At 44.6% G+C, this 24044-nt stretch overlaps 1 protein-coding gene across 1 annotated transcript in view; it reads right to left on the reverse strand.

The window, feature by feature from the left end:
• PPFIBP1 (PPFIA binding protein 1) overlaps positions 1–19490 on the reverse strand; it is a 53682-nt gene extending 34192 nt beyond the window's left edge. Inside the window, exons 1-5 of the mRNA XM_084279097.1 lie at positions 19366–19490; positions 17144–17349; positions 6865–6951; positions 5582–5695; positions 4917–5048 (exon numbers count right to left, since the gene is read on the reverse strand). Coding sequence (XP_084135223.1) covers positions 4917–5048; positions 5582–5695; positions 6865–6951; positions 17144–17349; positions 19366–19429 — 603 coding nt within the window. The 5' untranslated portion in view covers positions 19430–19490. The remainder of the gene's footprint in view (positions 1–4916; positions 5049–5581; positions 5696–6864; positions 6952–17143; positions 17350–19365) is intronic.
• Positions 19491–24044: the final 4554 nt, after the last annotated feature.

Below are 24044 nucleotides of genomic sequence, written 5' to 3' on the forward strand. Positions count from 1 at the left end.
GAACTGGATGGGAACAGAGCAGCAGCTGTATTTCTTTAGCAAGATCCAAGTTCAATTACCGGAAGTACAAGGAAAATAAAAATATAAAACATTTTGGTGTTACCAGTAATTATCACTGCTAATGTATGACTGATTTGGATACACCTGCAATTCCTCACTGATTCATTAATGTGTGACCTTTACAAAGCACACCACTCTTCTAAGTATAAATGTACATGGATGTCAGTCTGCATGACTACATTAATTGAGCTATTTCTTCTCAACTTGGCGTTGAGATCTCTAATGAATGTGTACACCCAGATCTGATGGTCAGTTTTGACACTATGACAATTGATCCGTTTGGGGCTTTCCTATCCTGCAGCCACTCGGCTTTGCTTTGGCAGGATCTGCTCTCAAAATATACTGTGTAGCAATAACCACTGAGGTTGTTGCCTACAGATTTATCATGTGAACTATGTGGCTTTTATAATACTAGAGGAGGAGGAGGAGAGGGAAACCAGTTACCCCTATTCAAAAGGCCCATCTAAGCAAAAGAAATAACAACCCAAAACTCTACTTTCATGAAGAAAGTCAGTGCAACAGATTAACAGAAATACCAGGAATGTTAAAAGCCGTAATGATTAAGATAAAGGACAAGATGCAAACACAATGCCATGGAAAACAGAACAATCTTGCAACCAGAATCCAAGAATGTAAGATCCTGGAGCAGCAAATAAGCTCTTCTGCTTAAACTGTTATGAACGTCATGAGTAATCAGATCCTTTGCCACTGGTAACTGGTCACCAAAAATACTGTACAATTTGCTCAAGGCTTAAACAGAACTAAATACAGGTCCTAACAGCATGCTTTGCCTAAAAATATTTTCAATTACTCTCTCCCAAGTGCAATATTAGCTCATGTCTTAAGTTACCTACAACACAGTTAACTGTAAATGGCGTTCACTCTCATCTTTTTGAGATATGGAACCTGGGGAATGTTTAATGTGCTTCTCTATCTCAAAAAGATGTCAATGTGCTTCTCTATCTCAAAAAGATGAATGCCATTTACAGTTAGTACAGAAGAGATGGTCAAGCCCTGCGTAAATGAGCAGAGGAAAAAGGCCCAAAGAGGGCTGTCTCCCCTGCTGCTGAATTGCTATTTACCTTTGGGCAAGCTACCAGAGGTAGAAACTGGCAAGGCACCAAGGTTCCCTAAGAAATCCTAATCCTCCCAGTGTACTTCACTTTTCTGCCTGCTGCCCTGACGTACTTTTATTTTCTTCCACTATTCTCTGTTCAGCTGATTCTGACTACAAAACTCTCACAGCAAGGACTTCCCCCTCCTACAGCAGCTCCAGCAAGGAGATCACAGCGCCGTTTGAAACCTGAAGGTGCCAACCATTGTAACCGCTTACAACCTGAAGAGCTTTTGGGACTGGTGTGATGTTTGAGGTGTTCATGACCCCATGGCACTCAGGGTGTGTGGTACAGGTTAATCAGGAGCTGAGATCAGAGCAAAAAGTCTGAGTTCCCTGCTAACTTGGATGAACCAGCAGTAGAAGAGTCACTCCCTTGGCAATCAGTGTATGGCACCTGCTCTGCCTGCACTTAACAGCTTCTCTTCAGGCACCCATAAATGGGTTAAAATAACTGCCCTGGGCACTAACACACGTTCCTATCTTAAAAACCTGCAAAAGAGAACAGAGCCACTGAATGGTCCTCTGCTGATCCAGGGCCAGGTCCCTCCACGCAAACACCCAATGGCTGTCCCTTGCTTGGATCCACGGATGAAGCTGATGGGGTGGGACATACAGACTTCTATTTCCCAAAGCCTTTTCCTTCCCCACTCATGTTACACGTGTCCTTCATGGCAGGGCCAGGGAGGCACAAAAAAACAATGATAACTTTAAGTTTCAGAGGTCAGAGGCTTCCTGGCCCTAGAAACACAAACGACACTCATCGTTTTGCTCTGCTCCAAAATTCATCTGCACAAAGGAGACTGGTGGTGTTTAAATTAGGAAGAATTCCCCATGACTGAACCAGTTTAACCTCTGGCTGCTGCTTCAAACACCATGTCTGTTTATGGACTCCTCCCTAAATAAACTCCCTCGTAGGATATTTTCTTACATAAACTCAACCCAACGCAGACCACCCGTGCTCCTTATGGAAAATCATACTGGTGTCTGCTGAGAAAAGTGGAAAGGCTGGGATGATTTAAAAGATCAGGTCAATTATAAATCTCTATTCATTATACAATAGCTATGTATTTGTAAACATCCAGGCAGGAAAAGTCTAGAGCACAAAGGAAAAAAATCTTACTGATCTAGTGAAGCATCTGTTTAGAGATAGAATGATGAATGTGAGAAACCTACCAAGGTGGAGTGGGAAGTTGCAATGACAGACAGAAGTAAAAACTACATAATATGAAAGATTTAATCTTAATAAATCTGTAGGAGACAGTGGCTTCAGAAAAGTTGGTTTAAGATGTCAATCTGGGTTTGTTTTTTTAACTTTCTTTTTCCTAAATAAAACCAGAAGCAGTATTAATAGTTTTTCTTTCCCATTTTGATTATGATTTTTTTTTCCCAATGATGTTGAATGCTGAATGTAAATGCTACAGTATTTTTGGTGGAGTATTTTAAATAGTCTTTTAAATACTCAGCTCTTCTGAAATAATTGATCTTCTATTACTTTAAACAGGAATATAATTACATCAACACTGAATAAAATACTATGTTCTTCCAAAATACCTGAGCCCCTTGAAAATAATGAACCATTCATTTTTCCACTGAACAAAATAGAAATTAAGACATGTTACTCATGTCAGCATGTAAGCCTTTCTACATCTGCAAAGTTTAGAAACAAAGAAGAAACAACATAGTAATTTCTATCACACTAACCTACATCAATCCGGTTTCCAAAGAGAGGGAGGGACATTTTAGCTCTGGCATAAATATCCAGGATGTAAATCTATATAGCCTCTAATTATAGTAATTGCATTTTAAACACAATTTAGTTTATCTTATTTTCATCAAAGATCTTAAGTGCATTTCAAGGCATTTCAAAGAGAAAGGCCTTCACAGCTTCCATGCAGGTAAGCCTCTTGCAGAGTGCCTACAAGAGTTGCAGTGCATGTTGTGGTCCCCACACTTCAACTACTTTTCTGGGAACAGAGGTAGCTCCACATCTGCGAGTTGTGCTCTTAAGTTACGGAGGGACTGCAGTTCAGAGGGGAAACAAAGGAAAGGGGAGTACAGGAAAGCTTAACAGAGAATCACATCCATTAAAAATAAGCATAGAGAGCAAGTAAATCACTAAAAGCCCAATAACGTTTTTTATGTGTTTTGGAAAACATAAGAAACCACAGTGTGCTTACAAGTGGTGACAAGAGGGATCCAGTTCTGAAAGTACACACTCACTGCAGTCATTTGGACCAAACTTTGTCTCCCCAAAGCCATTTACTGCTGTCACCTCATTTATTTATTGTTCAGGCTGCTTATGACAGGTGTCAGCATACAGGTGAAGAGAGTTATCTGTTACATGGTGCAACTCCTGAAAGAGCCAAGCACTGTGTGGGCAGAGACCTCACAGGAGCTGAGAAAGCAGCCAGCTCTAAATACACCCCTGATGGATGCAGAAGACCTCCAGTGATTCCCTCCACCTTTCTCCCACCAATTTCTCCAGCATTGCCATGCATGGTACTTGTCTGGACTGCAAAATCAGCTGCTTAAAGCAATGCTGTGATCCTTCACAAACCACCTGCTCATCAAACTAGAGAAGAAGGTACCTGGAGGCAACATGAATCCATCCCGCAGCTTGGCAGCACCCAGATGTGTTACACTGCAGGAATGGGCTCTGCTATCACTATGTAAATGATCACCACCTTTCAAATCTCAACATCATTGATTAGTTTTCAAGCTGTGGACTCATGGACTTACTTGTGTCTGTGGATTACTTCAGACAGGCCCGAAGAAAGTAATTTAAAAGCAAGCCCAACTTGCTCATACACTTGCTGTACAAGTGAGGAATGACACTTCATTGGAAAATATGTAGGAAACTGGGAGTTGGTAAACCACTGATTGAAGTGGAAAGGGCAAATTTTGTCTTCTGTGATGGTAGTATGGCTTCTTCCATTCTAAAAATTAAGGGCATCTGGAACATCCACAAAACTCACATCTGACACTTCAGATTATTTATGAACCCAGAATTTGAAATTTTGTTCTGCTTCCTAGGTAGACTCCAAGATATTTCTGATATGGGATATGTCAACCTTACAGCAACGTTTGCCCTGATTGTTGGAGTTTCCTGGAGAAACTGGGTTTGCCTACTGTTACGAAGCTTTCTGGCTTCAAACACAATCAAGGATCAGCTCTGCAGATCCACAGCACACAGAGGACAAATGTTCCAGGAGAGCACTGCCAGGGAGGGAAGCTCCAGGCTGCAGCTCTGCCGGGCATTGTACACCGCTGGGCTGAAGCCAGGCTGAGATGAGTAACTGCTGGCCTCTCACTCCTGGGCTTCTGTGGGACTGGGGTTTGAAGTGAGGCTCCAGAATGCCCTCACAGTGAGTCATCTCTTGTTCTCTGTTACTGGAAACAGAAGCAATCTTCCCTACTGCGCCCTGTCCTTGCACAGGCACGCCTCTGGCGCTCGCAAGGGGCTGGAGCTTTCCCTCAGAGGTGCCTTACTAAGGAGACAACAGTTTGAAGTTGGGACAGGAGAGTGCAGTATGTTCATGATTTTGTTTATATTCATCCTAAATCTCTCTTTGTAAAACCCAAGTTTACTAAAGAGGACACTTTTATTTTAAGAGATACATGTTTTAGCCTTAAAGACGAATTCCCTTCTCACCTGGAAAAAAAGAAAATCCCAAGAAATTTTCAGGTAGCATGAAGCCACACACAGCTTTCACAATTTCTTCAGCTGGGTTTTACTTACCTCTGTGTCTCTGAATCTGTCCTCATAGTCCAATCTATCCTTCTCTACAGATGTAAGCTTTAACTTCAGAGTGGAAATCTCTGCCATAAGATCCAGCTTCTGAGTTTCAAGGGATGTTCTGCTCAGAAGCTCCTAATTCAAGGTAAAGATGAAGAGAACGGAATTATTCATCCAAGGGGAAGAAATCAGTAATTGATTTCTGGAACTAAAGGCCTCTTTCACGGGGAGAAGCATTGCACACTTATTCCTTGCACTCTCTGGGACCCATCTGACAGACTCAAGGCACGTAGGACGCATCTGAGATCACGGGGGCACTATCACAGGTTAGCTACCAGTACAAGAAAAAAGCTTGTCTGTCATTACAGTCGCTCTGGGCAGCAAGGAGCTTTGAGGGGAATCCACCCATCCTGCCAAAGGCTTTAATCCAAGCCTCTTTGAAGTTCAGTGGGGAAAGGCTCAAAGAAGAGCAGGACTGGACTCCCACAGCGTAAAGCCACACTGACATTACAAAGTACAAAGACTTTAAAGCAAACATGGCAGAAAATTATCACTTAGTTAAGAGATAGCAAGGGGTGCAACACCTTGAACTGAAGTGCACTGCTCTAACCAAAGCAAAATGCAGGTCATTAAGTGAGAAGGAAGACAGACATGTGCCTGTGAAATACCTGCTGCAGCATCTCTTCTGTGGCGTTCAGCTTCTCCCTGTGCTCCTCCAGACAGAACTCCAGATCCCGAATCTTTTCTCCCTGGGCCTCCACCTGGTCCGTAAGCACACTCACCTGCACAGCAGAGAAAAAGGGATTCATGTATCATATGTGTCACCTGAAGTGAAGCATGTCAGTAACGGCACTGGCAGGGACACTGATGAAATGGGACCACAGGAGGAGGGGCAGCAAAGCTCTGCAGAGGATGTGACATGTGGCAAAGGTGACAAGAGAGCTGGGAACGCTCTCCCCTCATGCTTAACTGGGATTTCAGCTGAAGTTCTGGCAGATGCATTGCAATTCTGTATCTCCCCTCCTGACCTGTCCTGGGAGTTCTGACAAGGGGCATTCTATAGCCAACAATTAGGCCTCTGCTGTGATGATGCACTGACTAAAGCCCTCTAGCTCCTGCCTTAACAACCAAATAGCAAAACCTCGCTGCGTGCAACTTATTCTGCTTTCCAAGTGACTGCACACAGCGTGTCACAGCGTACAGCTTCTCCTTCTCAGGGCAATAGAAACAAAAGAGGTTAAGCTGCACAGACTGGGGCAAGAAACACCACAAGAACACCTCTGAAGCTTCACACCAATTCCCATTTTGCCTTTTCTGAATCAATTTTTTGTTTAAACAGGTTCTTTAGAGGAATTATGCAGTACTGCTGGGAACAAGGACAAGCTGCCTGGAATACAGCTCGATGCTGTCACAGCCCTTCGGCCAGGTCCACATCAGGGAACTGCAGCATGCCTGTGCAGACCAAGGGATGATAGGTAGTCCTGAACCTGATTGGCAGGAGTAATCCAACGGGGCATGGCAACCAGACCTGGCCCAGCCCAGTCCAGCCCAGCAGCAGGTGAGCAGGACCTCTGAGGAGGTCTCCTCCTCTTGCTTGTTGACCAGTCCTGCAGCTTTGTCACCTTGCAGGAGGGCAGGACGTCTGTCACCTGATGTGGACAGCATGGGAATGGTCATGGAAAAAGGTGATCTAAAGGATACATGTGCATGCAAGAAGGTGGTTGCTCTGCAGACCTGCTAAACTAGCAAGGTTTGATGAGAAATCAGATACAGAGAAAGCTCTTTAAATTTTTCCTGCAATCTAAGTTCACACCTATCCTTAATCTGGGTTAACTCCCAGGTATCAGCAAGCCTTGTGAACACTGCCCAAGATGACACAACTGCAAATAAATCCTCAGGTTTTATCACATACATGCAAGAGCAGAAAAAAACAATTTAGGTGACTACTCACTTGCAGAACAAGAGATTCCTTATCATTTTCCAGACGAGCCAGCCTTTCTTGATACACATCTCCATTTCCAGATATGTGCCCATTAGTCTGAAAAAGATGACAAATATTGTGTTGTCAGCTATCATACCACAAGTGTCCTTCAATGTTATCAGCACATTTGAGAAGTATTTTTAGTCTGCACAGTTCAAGAAATGATTTAAAGTGTTCTCCAGCCTGCAAAGGGTTACAAATCAAATAAAATGTCAACAAAAGATATAAGACCACCATTCAGAAGAAGAATTGTTCAGAGGCTTAAAGATGAGAAAGAACCTTTTGGTGACCTAATTCTGCAAAATTCACTTACTGTGCATTCAGCATTTTGTTAACCAAATTTGTGCTCAAAGATGTACTATGCTAAGCCATACTTGCAAAGAGACAAATACCCTGAGACATTCAGGAAGGGGAAAAAACCCAACATGCAGTCTACAAACCATGCATTAGGCTTCTTGCAAGTCAAACAATTTTTTCTATAACACATAGTAAGAGACATCCTTTTACATCAGGCACATTTTACTGGGTATGGGTGAACGTCTGCACTCTAAACACATCTCTTTGTAAAGCTGCCTGAGGCCAAAGAGAAACAAGAATACATGTTAATGCTATCAGAGAGTTCAGAGGAATCAGCAACTTTCTTTCTTCATAATAACTTCAATGCTTTTGAGCAGCGAGAAGGATTTTACTCTATTCATATTCAAAGCTGTCTCAAAGCACTTTGTGATGGACGCCTCCATCAGATCTCAGCTCATAAAATAAATTCCTGTTCCCATCATTGCATAAATTGCTTAGAGGAGTCTGAGAAGCTGCTCTGAAATCCAGTGCACTCCACAGAGGCTCTTCCACTGACGTTGAGGGGCCTTGATTTCCTTCTCAATATGCAGTGAAAAGAAACTGGGCGACTGATGTTCCTGCCCCATGAGTCTGTTGCACAACCCGGCCTTTAGAGGCCAGCACCACTGAAGAGCTGAACTACAAGCCCTGAGCTCCTTCTTTGGATCTCCCTTTCAAGCAGCTCATCTCCCCTGATGGCAGAGGATGCCTCAGGAAACCTGCTGGCTAAAACTCCATTTCTAAGTTACATATCTGACCTTGGGTGGCAGGAGAAACCCACCTCAACTCCCAACAGCACCACTTAAAAGATTAGACACAAGGCAAACAGGAGAGGATACAAGGCATATGACCTGACCTTTAGCCCTCTCAAGAAATTGGGCTGTGTCCCAGCAGCTTTAAAAGCAGTGCACAGCAGCAAACGTGTCTCCCAAGAACGCGCGTGTGACTTTCACAAGGTGACCACAGTATCTCCCCTGAAATCACCAGAGCTACAGCAGACTAAGAAATGATGCTCTCTTGTAATTTGTACCAACAGCTCATATCATAATGATCATAATGACCCCGTATCTAAATTATTTAGCACTAAATTACTAGAATTTCTGATCACCCAAACACTAAGAGTACTCGGGAGTTTGCCCTGTTTTTCCCCAGGGGAAACCAGAATTTAGCTCATACTGTAGATTTTCCATTCAAGATCAGTGAGGTCTTCAGTTTTTTAAACACTAAGTTAGGTGAAAGAAAGAGAGCTTCCAAAATATATTTTTTAGCTACTCAACTAGAAAATTACGTTATCAATTTTGTACCTTGACTTGTACGTGAAATATGTAACAGGTTTTTGTGTTCTTTTGCTATTCTGTAGCTCCCTTCTAATTTCAACTCTTCCAGTACAGTCTCCATAAGAACAGCATCCATATTTTGTAATATACATCACATTTATCAATCCTGTGTGTGTGTCTGATGTAGGAATGTGATATTCATCCTTCATTCTAAGCATGCAGCTGAGGTGCAAAGGTGCCCCTCCATTCTGTCAGGCTAACACGAAAGCTCTTGTCAAAGCACAGACCTGACTCCCTGCCTCTCAGCCACCACATCAATGCCCTAACCACTGAACCTCCTGTTACCTCTAAGTCAGTGTAACCAGACACAAGTTAACTAAAACCAAAGACTGTGTGAAGAAAATATGTCTGGGTAGGTATTGGTTTCACACTACGATGAAAATGTCTTTATGATGCTGTGAACACTAACAAGGTGTTAAAACAGAATGTTAGTCATTGTGCACAGCATCTTGCCAAGACACCTTTGTTGTTAAACTTTGTTCTCATTCCTCAGAAAAATATCCTGTTTTGCTGAGCATGTCATACTTGGTTTTAGAATTGGAGCATTTACAGAGCGAGAGTTCAGGCTGAAGCTGCACACTGCTGTGAGTACAATGGAGGGGCTGATAGCAACTCCAGACAGGACTGGAGTGAAGGTTGCTCTCCCACAAAATCAAACACAAAGATGACTTTGCCAGCAGTCACCAGAAATATGTTGTAAAATCTGCGTAAAACAAGATCTCCTGTGGTACACCCAAAACAGAACACTTGGTGTACAACCCAAGACCAGTTTTCTTTTTGCCTGAAATGGTTAACTTCCACATAATACCTGGGACTAACTCTTCATTTTAGGTATGAAAAGGCAAGAAAGTCACCGACTTTGGTTTCAGTGGGGAAATAGATGAGAGATGGAGGACACAGAAAGGCCATGGCAACTCATTCACAGAGCAGCAGCCCCAGCACCTCCTACGGTGGTGCCAAGATCAGGGACCCACAGGCAATGGCCCCACACCGCCTGGCCGCATCTCCCCTCTGCACTGTCATCACCAAAGGTAAAAAGTTGATACCCAGCAGGACAATTCTTCTCAGAGATGGGGAAGGAAAAGAAGAGATGAAACACATGAGAGAAAGAATAGGGTAATGATGGCAACTTAAGATCCATCTCCAATTAAGCTGTTAGACTTTGCACGTGCTTTCAATTTAGGGATTAATTGCAAAGCACCATATGGGAAGAGAATGGAGATTTACCAATACGGGTCTTAATCCTAAAAACAAAAGAACAGTTGTCATGATGCCACTGAGGCTTTGCAGAAGTTTGAGGTTAAGCGTTTACTTAAGATGCCTTATAAGATCAGAACCAGTTCACTTAAAGTCTCTGCAAGATCTGTTGGCTAATCTGTTAAAACACGTGTGTAAGCTTTGTCTGCAGTCATCTAAGTGTAGAAATCCACTCTGCTCTGGAGGGAATTATTCCTCTAGTAAGTAAGTAGATGCATCACCAAACTTTCACAGCTTGCCTGTCCTTAAGTCTTTAATCCATTTGCCCTGGAAGTGAGCTAGCACTCCAAACTGCAGGGCAGTTTCTAATAGGTGCTATTTTAAAGCTCCTAATTAAAAAATAAAATAAAATACATAAGAAAGCAAAACTGTTTCTCTGCAAATACTGAATTCTCCTTTCTAAAGTAAACGTCACTTTTAGCCTACTGCTGCTGCTATCCTCATTTCCCTTCAGCTTTTCTTCTGCTTTTGAGACAAAATAAGCAGCACAAATCACACTGTTCTTGCTGCAGAAGCAATTTAATTTGCATAGAAGGAGCTGCCACTCCACAGCATTATTTTCCTGTACAGCAGATTGCTCTGAGTATTTTGACCACCACAGCCCAGTCAACAGTTGGGCAAGTGAGCTGTCCCTGACATCTCTTTCCTGACCATCTGGAGTTAAATTAGAGCTCATCAACATGCTTACGTTGTTCCCATCATTATAATACACATTACCTACGCTTAGCTAAGCACAGCTACTGCTGTTCTGTCCGTTCACTCAGTTTTAGGGAGTCCCTTACAAGGGGGGGGCTCCACCAGCTTGTTACCCCAACATCACTTTTGCAAGCAAAGTATTTGCAACTGTTTCCTCTAACATACAGAGCTGTGATAGCTTTAGTCTCTATAAACATCAATTCTGTCCCAAATTCATACTGGTCACCTCTGTGAGTCCACCACTGCCCTCCCAAACCGGCACCTCCTGCATTTCCCATGTCACTAATTCATCACTGAGTATTTGCAGCCTGCTTCACATGCTCCTGGTGCAGGCAGGCAGACCCGCGGCTAGGCTTTTCCTAAAGTTTACAGATTAGCTCCTCTTTACAGAATGAGCAGGGAAAAAACACCCCAACCCAACAACCAACCACAACCCCCCTCACTCCCCCTCCCCCCAATTATGTTTTAACGGCTTCCCTACAAGAAAAAGCGAATTCTGAAAGAAAAACAGACCTTCTGAAAGGCAGACCTTCGCCCCGAGGAGTTTACCTGGAACATTTCCTAAATATAAATATCACAGCTGCTGAATAGGGAGGACGCAAGGGTTTCAAAATACTCTGTCTCTTCACCAGCAGCTCAGCTGGCGTCTGATGGGAGAGGAAGATGAAATGCTTGTTCCCTGCCGGCACTGCCCAGCTCTGGCTTGCCACTCCGAGACATGCAAGAGCCAGAGCAAACACAGATAGCCTTACCTTATTTAGCCAGACGCAGTGTCCGTGAATGTCCCAGCTATACTCCATGCTGGTCATAACTATCTTTAAGCATCCAAGGACAGGAGGGACTGCGGGAGGCAGCCGAGGCGGAGAGCTGCAGCCCCAGCACGGCGGGTGCCCACCGTCCCCGAACCCGGAGGGAGAGGCTAAGTGCCGGCAGGTTTCCTTGCCTAACCGAGGATGGAGGCGAATGTGGCAGCAGCACGGGCGATGTGGGAAGCAGAGCCGCCGTGAAGCAGCAGCAGCAGCAGCGCTCCTCGGGCGGAGCGAGCAGCTCCTCTGAGGAATTAACACATCAAAGCCCGGGAAGATCAGCGCTTCTTCCAACCTGAGCCCACGGCGGGGATCCCAACAGGCAGAGGCCGGGCAGCAAGGTGGGAGAGGATGCAGGCAGGGGCGTGCAGAGCTGTGTGAGCCTGACCGGGGCTGAAGGTAGCCCCGCAGAGGTGGCACTCCTTGCTGAACAGCGCAACCCCCTCCTCTGCACCTTCCCAGCCCTGAGGAAATCATCCTACCCAAGAACGCAGGAGAAAAGAGCGATCCTGATCCCTTTAACCTGACTACAAGGTAAACAGCAGGTAATTTTCTTCCCTTGATGAGCTATTAACTCTAAAAGCTGGAAGAACACATGTCATTCACTTGTAGGCGCCAAGAAGGAGGAAAAAAGTTGACTCAAGTGTCCCAGGTCTCACAAGTTGCTTGTCTCAGGCTTACATCCTATTTAAGAAAGATGAGAAATGCAACACTAACAACCAATTTCTGTCCTTGCTTTTAAGTTTCAATTGTCCCAGTGACAAGCAGTAGCATAACAAATCCTTAGCACTGTTGACCACAGAGCCTAGCTCCAGGAGTCCTGTGATCACCTCAAACCCCGCACCTTTTATTATTAAAGAAACATTTACAACTACCCTGGATAGATAAAAATCTCAAACAAAAATATACTACTTAATAGACCAGAACAACAGAACAGAGAAGAGGAGTAGAAGCTGTGCATTTTAAACCAGATTGATGCATTTTGGATTGGGAATGGTGATTTTCAACATCTCTGCCCTCCAGCCTGCCCTACACTCCAGTGCAGAACAAGGACCTCATAGTTTGTTCTTAACTGCCAATGAACTCATCCACGATGCACGAAGCTGCCACACCAACCTGTGCTGTAAATGAGCCCATATTATCTTCCAGCGTTAAAAATGCACCAGTCTGGATGATTACCTTTAGCAAAAGCAAGGTCCTGTGTTTCAAGAACTTTGAGGGGTAGATCTCTCACAGACAAAAAGTGTTGCCAGGAGGCAGTTTATGATGACAGGCTGAAATGCCATCACAAGGCTGCTTTCATATTTGCAACCTGAGGAGGGATCTCAAACAGGCTGTTTGGTGGTGAACGCCTATGTGCCACACATTACCATAGGACCTTTCGATAGCTGAACTCAACATAAGCAGAGGCTGAGCCAAATGAATGCACTGCACGCCCACACAAGACAATCAAACAACAAACTTTGGTTTGAAGACAAGATTTTTCCATGAATAAGAAATAGGAGATGATTTCTGGCTAACCAAACCGCTTCCTCCACTTGGGAATCACCCCGTTTCCCAAAGAAGCCAATATATCTCTTTAAGATTATAATCCATGTTCATCCAGTCAGGAAAACTACTGTCTGAAATCAAATATCCCCTCATAGTAACTAACTCTTGTTATTCACAGCCACTGTCTGGAAGAACTAACTTGTTGAAGAAGTGTTAAAAGCCGAGTTTGGTCTGTGAGATGACAGATCTGCTATTCACAGCAGCAGCAGCATTCTGGATTGCACAAGTCACCGTGGGTACTGCAGCCCAAATCAGCTATCCTCTGAAGATGAGCTGAAACTTTGTTTTGCCACAAATTTTGTTTTGCTTAATGTTCTTACAGTCAACTTCAGATATTCACTTCTGAAGTGAAAAAGAAAATATATATATATTCAAATTCAGAAAGTCACTTGTAAAGCTAAAGCCAATAAGAAGCATCACCCTGGCTCTTTCGTTCCAGGACCATGTCCTTTACAGAGGAGAAGACACAAAACAGGACCTGCATACACAAGTTCAGATCGGGAGCCTGGGGAAGCTGGCTCTGAGGTGTGGGAAGGGACTGTCCACCCACTCCTATCCTTCACCCTCCCTTTTTAACAAGACACAGTTTGTTTCTTAGTTCTGGGAAGGCTGTTGCATAAGATGTGTTTAAAAAGAAACACCAAAAAACCACCGTCAAGTAAAGTAATAACCAGAAAGAAGGCTGTCTCTTGTTTATTTCAACTGAAGAAAAAGCTGGACCAACATTCATGACTTGAAGCAAGTTTTCCGAGAATTATTCTCCAAGAGATGGCTCTATCAACTTCCAGCTGGCCAGGACAAGGCTGCCTTGGTCTTACAAAAGGCAGAAGTTTAATTTAAAATGGTCTTGTTACTGGCAATGATGTTACAGATTACTTGCATGTTGTCTATATCCAAGCCAGAAGCTCCATTTGCACAGAGCATGCCACATGTTTTAGTAGAGCACACATCAGAATATACTACATACTTCTGTTGATCATGAGAAACCTGAAAAAAATCCCAAACCTGAAAAAATTCCATAACCTTGGAACAGTTATGATCTGGCTATGGATTTCAGGTCTGGTCCACAGTGAGAACATGCAGTTCCAACACATCTGAGCTTAGAAAAAGTCTCAGTCTCATTCCAGACTTTGAGCAAATGGCCTTGCTTGTCATTTTAACCACAACATTCACCTGCCCTTTGCACATGGAGACCTGAGCAGGGTTTCAGCAACACAGAGATTGTGCTGTAGATGGACAAATAGAAACTGTGTTATAGTTAAACTGGCTTATTTGTGCACTTTCACCTTCTTTGAACTTCCCCCTTGGGGACCATCCGATGGCTGCTCTTGGAAGGGCTCTGCGAAGGTCCAGGCACTGTGTGAGCACTCTGGTGTCAGGTGGCCATCTGGCACCCACCAGTTAAAAGCTCCTTTTGAGTTCTTGCACAGACTTCTCCAACACACCCAGAGGAGCAGAAAGGAAGCTGTCACTAAGTAGCAATATGGGACAGAGGGCAGCCAATTCTGCAATGGAACGCCCTGCCCAGTTTTACAAAACCCAGCAACTTAGGGAGCCTGCTGTCAGACCCTTTTCCCAAGGCACTAGTGGTTTCCTGCAGGAGCCAGGAGAGGATTTTTCTCTTGTGACACACTACTTGGCAGCAGCAAACACTATTTTTGTTTTCCTCTGAGACACAAGAGACTTGCTTACAGCTTCAGATGTGATGTCACACAACAATTCCATCAGCTCTGAATAGCTTGGTAGATGCAACTTCTTCACGCGTGGAGGATTATTTAATCAACAGATTTCAAGACCAAGGAGGTATCTTCCCTTCCTCAGTAAGGATGGGCATGGTCACAGAAAGGCTTCCTAAAAATCATCCAGTCACATCACCCAACACCTTCCTGCTTAGACAGGGACCAATGACACCGGTGACAGCTGCAAATCCCACACCTGTACCACAGTACAAACTGTAATGCTCAGCCCTTCCTATTAGCAGCTTCAAGGATGCCAGAAAGTACAGGAGAACAATTTGAGGTGGGCTGAGGAGAAGCACAGATGGAATAACCATTCTCCACAATCTTTTGTACACACAACTCCTACACATCTTTTCCAGCGCTCAGGAGGCGCTAAGCTGAATGGCACAAGAGCCCTTTCCTCTCGCGGGTTAAGCCCGGGGCTGCAATGAAACCCATTACTGTCTCACTGCCATGCTGCAATCTGTGTCACTCTGGCCTGAAGGACCTCATCTTGCTCCAGATCCGAACAAGCAGACACCCCTAAATCACACATTTGCTGCCGCAAGGGGCAGCGACCAGCCTCCACCTCATTAATCTCACCAGACACCACAGCCTCTGGCAATGCTGCTCCAGAGTAAGGTCTGGTGGATCAGCGTCGCTAAGCACGGACTGCTGATGTTGGTGCACACCATGAGGGGTGAATCGTCAGTCTGTTTGGCATACAGCCTTTTTTTATTATTTCTAAAGGCCATGCTCACATGAAACCTGTCCCCCAATTTCTGCCCCTCACAGAGCAGACTAGTTACAGCAATGTTCACTGCTGTACATTACAGAGAAGGAAATGCTGATGGTAGCAGGAATCCAGTGTGTCCTAAAGATCTGACTGGAATGTCACTCCTGTCTCCTCCTCCTGATCTCAGCGCCGGCTGCCACGCTTTGACAGTGGGGGTGAGATCCAAATCCCACTGGAGGCAGTGGGAAAGTTCCCACGTACTTTTAAGTTTCAGGCATTGGCAAACGAGTAGTCCAAGGCAAAGGGCCAGGGAGAAAACTCCCCCCTCCAACAGTTCCCCAGGCCCTACACAAGCGAGCCCATCCGTGCTAGCCGGGTCCCGGTCTCTTCCCACAGCACTGTGCACATCCCACGTGCCGCCAGATGTCACGTGTCACCTCACCCAGCGCCAGCACAGCTCCATGCCCGGCCTGTGATCCCCAGCCACAGGTTTGGCAAACGCAGTCCTGCACCCATCCTGGGCTGCAGCACCGTGCCTGGCAGCTGAGCACCAAAATAAACCCCTGTATCGAGACAGAAATGCTTTTTCTGCAAGGTGAGCCACAGATCCAGGCTGACTGAACTATTTCCAGGGGAGGGTGAACTGTTTCCCAGGAAGGCGACAGGCAGCAGCTTCCCATCCTGACAGCAGCAACACGTCGAGTGCAACATGGAGCCACCATAGCGGCCTGCCCTGCATCAGATCCAGCCTCCATCAGATCCAGCATCCCCATTTCAACAGCAAGACACTGCCCTGGCCAATGCCCAGTGTGTCAGATGGCAGGACACAGAGGCTGCTGGAATAAAGATTTGGAAAAATCTGCAGAAGCCCACACCTGCTGCTGCTGTCATCATTACAGCTCCAGGCTGACTGAAGCATGGTCTTTAGAAGCCAGCTTTGACTTCCACTGCTGATGCTTCCCGGACACCTGCGCACACCCATACTGCCAAAACACAAACCCTGGCACAGACCATGAGCACAAGGACCTGCTAGGAAATCACAGGTCACAGGACACCTGGAGGCAGAAAGAGTGGGTCCTGTGAAAATGATACTATGGAACTCACCTTCTGAGAAGGGCAACATTTTATTTCCCAGCATAGTCTTGAGCAATATATTTTTATATATATTATTTTTATTTTAATATATATAATATATTATTATATTATATGATTTTTAAACTGATGGTTGGGGAAAGAAGAGTCTTGTCTGGTATAATGTGGTGTATTTTTAAAGCAAGGGTAACAAAACTGGGTAGATTCACAAACACAGAAAAATATGGTTTGATTTTCAGGTTAAAGGGATGCTGTTCTTATACCACCCATTTCTGTTACAAACCAGGTAAGGAAGCTCAGTAACACCACCGGTGTCTGTAGAAAGTATGTTGCCAAAAACGCTTTTTAGTGAAGAGCTAAAACAGAGCTTCAAAACAGCTTCCCCTCCTCCATTTAAGTGTCTGATTCCTATAAAAATGTCTTCCCTTAATCTCTGGGATAAAACTCCAATTACAAAAAAATTTTTGCTCCTCAAAATGAGGCTTGGTGGTACATAAAAAAAAATTGAAAATCACAGGCCAGTTCACTTGGACGAGGGATCTGAGCTACAGCTTTTCCAAGGCCCCACCACAGCACCACGAAATCAAAACTTTTCCCTTTGGTTCTTTGAAAATGCTCTAAACACGAAATGCCCTGCATAAACCACAGCCCCATGGCCTGAGCCAGTCTAGCTAATACACAAAACAAGTGCATTACAGGTGAAAGAGGGTGAGACTGTACCATTTGACTCTGGAGCCATTCGATCAGCGCCTCTGCCGTCGAGTCCGGGACCTGGCAGCGCAGCCCCTCTCTCTCATCTGCTTCCATCATCTCCAGCAGGCCCCGCAGGTCCTCCACCAGGTGCAGCGCCCGCAGGCCCCCCATGAAGGGGGAGGTGGGGGACTGGCAGTCAAAGATGCCATTGGAATACTCCAGCGCCTTCGAACCTGGAGGGAACAAAACCGCGTGGGGTCAGGCAGGAGGCAAGCAGGTCAGACAGAAATACAGCAAGGCTGAGAGATGCCAGGGGGTGTCACTCCCAGCAGGCCTGTATCTGAACGAGACTCAGCGCTGGTGCCGGATTCTGCCCACAACACGCAGCAACTTGGAGAAGGACAAGCCCTTGCTGGCATGCTACACCAATGGCAGCTCCAGCAGGAAAGAGGTGGGTTGGTGTGACACAGGATATGCACCCCAAAACCGTGCCCCCACCGGTTCAAGGCTGGGATCCTGCTCCCTGGGATGTCTCAGTCTCAGGGGTGTAAAGTCCTGTGGGGGCAACTGGCTCTGCTAATGCTTTGAGTCACACTGTAGGGACTGCACGGCCCGAGTCAGACACTGATGGTGTCCAGAGGAATTTTCATGTAGGAATATGTTACGCGGCTCCAAGGCACCGCAAAGCTTTAGAAAGAATAAATATGAAGATAAATAAAAAGATTTGAATCACTTCTACACAAGAATAAATTTTAAACCCAAGTTTGACACGGTAGCACCGATATTTGCATGTTAATAAAGAGAAAAAAAATCTCCACTTTGCATAAACTCACAGTATGTATATTTGACCTACATTAAAAGCTGCTATATATTAAGGAAGGAAGGAAACTGAATTCAGGGCTAAGGTTGATTTAAGTCAGCCTAGCTAATTCCAACTGTAATTTCCGCACACTGATCTGTGGCCTTAATACTATAATGCCCTGGCACAATCAGATGTGTTCATGACAGAGCTTTAGTTGTACTGTCAACTTTTGGAAACTACAGTCACATGCGATATATGCACTTCCACAAACTTTCCTTCCTCTCATTTGGCAAGCCACAAAAATGCAAAAATTCTACTAATTCCCTTTGAAAAAAAATAGAGAAAAGAAATCCCCACAACAGCACAGGAGTTGTCATATTACTTTATAGGTCCGGTGAGATGCATGGGTAAATGAAGTCTGTGGTGACTTAAACATCACAACATCACGTTATGTTTTTATATTAAACCTCATCCTGCCACAACCAACTTAGGCTCTTGGAAACACAGATACATGATCGGATCCAAATACCACTATCTACTTATGAAAATGACTAAAGTCACAGCTTATATGTATTTTTAGAAATCATTATGATCCAACTGAATCCACTTGACGTGTTGCTGCTACGTGTTCTTATTATCTTTAGGAAAACTGCAGTCAAAAGTCGTTCAAACAAAGCACGCTCTGTATTTATGATTTTTTTTCCCCTAAGGGATCTTATTTTAAGTGGAACTATTAAAGACTTTGTAACTGTGTTGCCATCTTGCAGAGTGGTTTTTTTCAGTTTGGGTAGCTGCTTGCATAGCTCTGCTGGAATAGGATTAAACTATTAACTTCTTGCTGCTTTGCTCCTCTGGGTTGTGTAATTATATTATTTTCTAACTCACCAGACTCAACTTAAATGCAAAGGTTGTATGCTTTGCAATGCCTCTCCTCAGTCCACTTACAAGTTATATGTACTTATAAAAAACTCAGATGTTCAAGGCAGCTCCAAACCAAATATTTGGACCTAGAGCTTTCCAATTTGGAAAAAAGGAAAATTCTATGCATGTTTTAACTCTGTAGAGCTGAGAGAAGTTCAGAGTAGCCAGAATTAGGCAAACTTACTCATCCTGCCTGGCAACATCTCTTTAAACACAGTCCACCTGGTTTAAAACATGTCTTGTCCTTAAGCTTTCATGGGGCTGTGTCCACCAGCTGAACTCCACCACTCAGCCACTCTGAGCAGCGTTTTGAGAGAATCTAGGAGAAAAACTTGGTTTAGCCATGCCTGTGTGTGACAGAGACTGAGCAATCCCCCCACTCTGTTTATCTGTAATCACTAAGCCATTAGGGAAGACACCAAACATGATTACCAGCACATTCCCTTCGCAGCCTGAAACTCTGCCCTCGGGGTATGAGAAAGGAGGACTTGAACAGCTAAATGAACAAGCTGCCCCCAGTGTTTACCTGCTATAATGCCATCCATCTGCTCCAGAGCCGCAGCGAGCATGTCACTTGCATCACTCATCATCTTCTCTCTTCCAAGGAACAATCACCAGCTACACCATAAGGAGCAACGAAGTGCTGATAGTGTGAGTTGGATCCAGAGATTCAAGTAGTCTGCAATTCAATCTGCAAAAGAGAACATAATTTCACTGCATTTCTCTGAATTCAGACACCACCATCACTGGACCAGCAGGAAGACTGGGGCCATTTGCTGACCACAAAACTTGGAGTGTTCACCAGCAGGCATGAAGTAGCAGCAAATCAAAGCACCAACCCGATGATCCATTTCCTGCAGCTGGCCAGCCTGTGGCTTACTCTGCCCACAGGTCTGTGCCACTTGAAGGAACATCCCTGAGAGCACCTTAGAAATCCCATATGGCACTTCAGGGAAGCTCACATAGAAGACACAAGCCTTTCAGCACTAAAAGGAAGCTGCAACTCAGCAATCAGCCACGTGTCTATCCACTGTATTTTTTCTCCCCAAGAGTTTGCTGCTATAGAAAGAGAGGAGTCTGAACATTTGCCCAAGATTTCTGGATGTCTGACAATCTGGAAGACCTGGCCACATAATCACATGCCTACAGACAGGGTCTCTCAAATGCCCAGGACTCACTGGATATACCATGTGTGCACAGACTATCTCCTCAACAACGATACTCTGAGCTTAGAAGAGATTCATGTCATAATGATAAAAAATTTTGAAACCCAGAAGTGGTCCCCCAGAGAAGTATTAGGGGTGGGTGTCAGGAGGATGGGGTTAGGCTTTTTTCAGTGGTGCCCACTGACAGAACAAGATGCAATGAGCACAAACTTCAATACAGGAAGCTCCACCTAAATGTGAAGAGGAGCTTCTTTCCTGTGCGGGTGGCAGAGCACTGGGACAGGCTGCCCAGAGAGGCTGTGGAATCTCCATTTCCGGAGGCATTCAAAACCTGCCTGGTGCTGTCCTGTGCAGCCTGCTCTAGGTGATCCTGCTCTGGCAGGGGGGTGATGGTTAGACTAGATGATGTCCAGAGGTCCCTTCCAACCCAAACCTTTCCGTGATTCTGTGATTTCCAGCAGAGCCTGGAAAAGCAAACCTGCCCAGTGTGCTGCCCGGGCAGGTGAACAGCAGACCCAAGATCCCAATGGGCTGCAGGTTAAGCACATGCTTAGGTACTTTGCCCAAGTGGAGCTGCAGAGGTCAGAGGCATACCAAGTCCCTCCACCCCAGCACAGCGCACACACGAGCTACTGAAATAGCCCAGACTGCTGTGGCTTTAATCTAGGACACACAAGACTACTTCTGCTATAAATACAGCTACAGAACGATGTTAAACAAACACCAGGAAGGAAAACTCACTTTAACCTTTTCCATACCCTGCCATTTGGGGTTTGTATTAGGCTGCACCACTCCTGACATTTGCCCCAACAAAAGCAATTAAGAAAGTTGTTCACAGTTTCTCTGGCATAAGTCCTGGAAAAGAATCTACTTAAAAAACAAAACAAAACCTTCACGCCATAAACTGAATTTCTCCCCTCCTACGAGTTAGGCCATTGGTGCAACCCAGCTGGGAAGTAGTCCTTACTGGGGACTGCCAGATAGCTTTGCTGAAATGTGATCCTTCAAATGCCAACAAACATGTCACCTTCCACATCAAAACTTTTGTTATATCAAGTAAGTCCAAACCCAAGGGTAACTTTCGGAGGACAGCACAAAGACTACCATGCTTTTGGAAAACTCCTTATTTAGTTGTCAGAATCAGAAAATTCAAAAGAACTTTAACTTCAAGGTATTTTGATTGTTTAAGGAGTTGGGAATATTTAAAAAGGCAGTAGCATCGTATCTGAAGATTTCCAGCCTTCAAGAAGGAAGCTCCTGAGTTTAAACCCAATATAAAGAGTAAACTTCAAGGACTACAGCACCTGCCATAATTTGCAGATCATTCAAGATACTTAGTCTGGTGTCCCTATATCTGATAAAAATGAGCAAAAAACCTGGCTTTTGCAAACACATTCTCTGGGACAATTCTGAAGACAGTCTTGTCCTTTGCTCTTTGGGATATCCTGGCTTCGATAACCAGGTCCTGTTGAAGGCTACTAAACACAGGCAGAAGAACACCCAGAGAAACCCCAGGTCTGCTGCTGCCCTAAGCAAAATACTGGTTCCTGACAGGACCAACAATGCAAATACCCACAAACCTGCAACAGTCAGTTAATATTTGGGAATTGGGAATGCCCACAATCTTCCCAGTGTGCATAAACACCCGATGGGGTAAGTAAAGATGAGCCAGACTCTTCTCGGTGAGGTCCAGTGATACGACAAGATGCAATGGGAGCACATTTAAACACAGGAAATTCCACTTCATCATGAACAGAAATTATAATCTTTTTTTACTGTGAGGGTGGCAAGCACTGGAAGAGTTGCTCTTTTGGGGACTTCATCTTTGGAGCTACCCACAGACTGACTGCCCAGTGCAGCCAGCTCTGAGCAACCTTGCTTTGGGCAGGAGGTGACCTGGAGACCTCAAGAGGTGCCTTCCCACCTCAGCTATCACTGAGCTCAGCACAGCTCATGATCAAGTGTTAAATAAGGTACTGAGGAGGCTGCCTAGGCAAAGCCAAGCTGGAGGCAGAAAATGTGCTCCCTAATCACTTTTGTTCACAGTGCACCCTTTTCCCTCACCTTTTGTCTAGGAGAGACATTAATTAGGGGCAAGGAACTGCTAATTCACATTTGCACAATAAAGCCATGGCTCACAGGCACCAGAAAAATCACCATCCCTGCACTTCATCCAGGCACAATCATTCCTCATGTTTCCAAAAAAAGCACTCCTTGTTTTTCCTAAACAAGGGGTTTTTCTGTGGTTATAAAAAAAAAAATCCCTAAACCAGCTCTATTGAAGAGAGCAGCAGTAGCAGACAATGGTAGCATCAGCATCCAGGAGGCCTCCAGCATTTACCCCACTGTTACCGGGTCCTACCTCCAAAGAAGGAGTGACGTCAGACTGCAGAGTCTCCTCCACTGATAGTGAAAAGAGAGCTGTGCTGCTGAGAGCAGCAGTGAGAAATTTTAAGATAAAATTTAGTGAAGGAAGACCATGCAAACACACTGACCTCCAAAAATGCCATCCACCACGCCCGAAGCACCCATTACCAACCTGACCAAGCCTACAGCTGAGAAACTCAGAGAGGTGAAATAAAAAGATCAACAACAACAAAAAAAACAAACCCCAAATCGAACATCTGGAGATGATGCAACAAAATCCCAGTTTCCTGGTTATTTGGTCCTAAAAGTGGTCATTGAAAACTAGACTAGAACAGCACATCCTGCCCTGGCCACCTTCCCAGCACACTGCATCACATCTAGCAGTCAGGAAGTAAAAACAGAGAGAGAGAAAAAGAACAGTATTAGAGCCATCCTTCCCCAGCAAGGGCACAGAATCACTTTCATTCCTTGCACACCATTGCCAGCACGCGGGGATTGGATGGGCAGGGAAGAAATCAAAGACCTGGTACACTAGCAGACTGAAGAACCAAGCTGCATGAAACATGAAAAGACAACAATCTGCAGGAGTAAAGGGGTGCAGAGAGAGTCAAAGCAATACAATTATTAGATAGAAGTCATAGATCAGCAGCCTTTGTGTATTACAGGTAGAAGGACAATACAGAGGATAATCCCTGCATCTGCTGAAGGGTACTGAGACTGCCTCTGACTTCACAAACTTTGAGAGGAGCCTGGACTGACAGCTAACACAGCAGCCCTTTCCCACTAAGTATGTTCCTTTCTTAGCTTCGCTTACTATAGCTTTGGTCTATTAGAAATAAAACCTAAGAGAAAACTCAAAGCATCAGGATTTTTTTGTTGGCAGTGACTAAGGAAAACCACACAGTCTGGTAACATGAACGAAAATCCATCTTGAAGAAATGCAATACAGCTCTTTAGGAAAATGAGGAATAGCTAATATTTCAGATGATGTCAAGCAGATTAAATACCTTTCATTCACAAAAGGAAAAAAAAACCCAAACAAACAAACAAACACACCCCCACACCATTTTAGCACAGATGGATTTATGACATGGCAGATGAATGAGAAACCAAGGTGCACACAAGAGATGGAGAGGCAGACACACACAAGCCACCCCCTGGCAAAATGCCATTGAGAACACACCTGGGAGCAAAGTACTAACAGTACCATGACAGACCATTTAGAATAAGTTTTCCTTTGCTTTCCAAGAAACAATGACTTACCTTCCTCATTCCTTCAATACCTACACAATCAGAATAAGATGGGGTGGGTGAGGGGCTGTTTTTGGAAAAGCAGATCCCCCTTTTAGGGCTCCCAGCTGAATACCCCACTCACGCCGGCAAGAACAAGCACCACTTCATCAAGGCTGTATTTACATTCCACCATGAAAAAAAAAAATTCAAACACAAACACAGCTATCTCCACTCTCAGTTACAATTAATCTCATCACTAGCTGGCATTTTTACCGCATCCCTGGCCGTTAGAGAAATGTTATTTGGTCTTACTTGCTTAACGTCCCTTCCTCTGGTTCGAGCACACCAGCTGGTTGCTAGGGCTATGCTGTTCACTTTTCAGTAGGTGGAGATTTGTTTTTTTTATTTTTATTTTTGAATGACATACAAACCCTCTGGC

This window comes from Gallinula chloropus, assembly GCF_964237585.1.
Source record: "Gallinula chloropus genome assembly, chromosome: 1".
NCBI classification, from domain to species: domain Eukaryota; kingdom Metazoa; phylum Chordata; class Aves; order Gruiformes; family Rallidae; genus Gallinula; species Gallinula chloropus.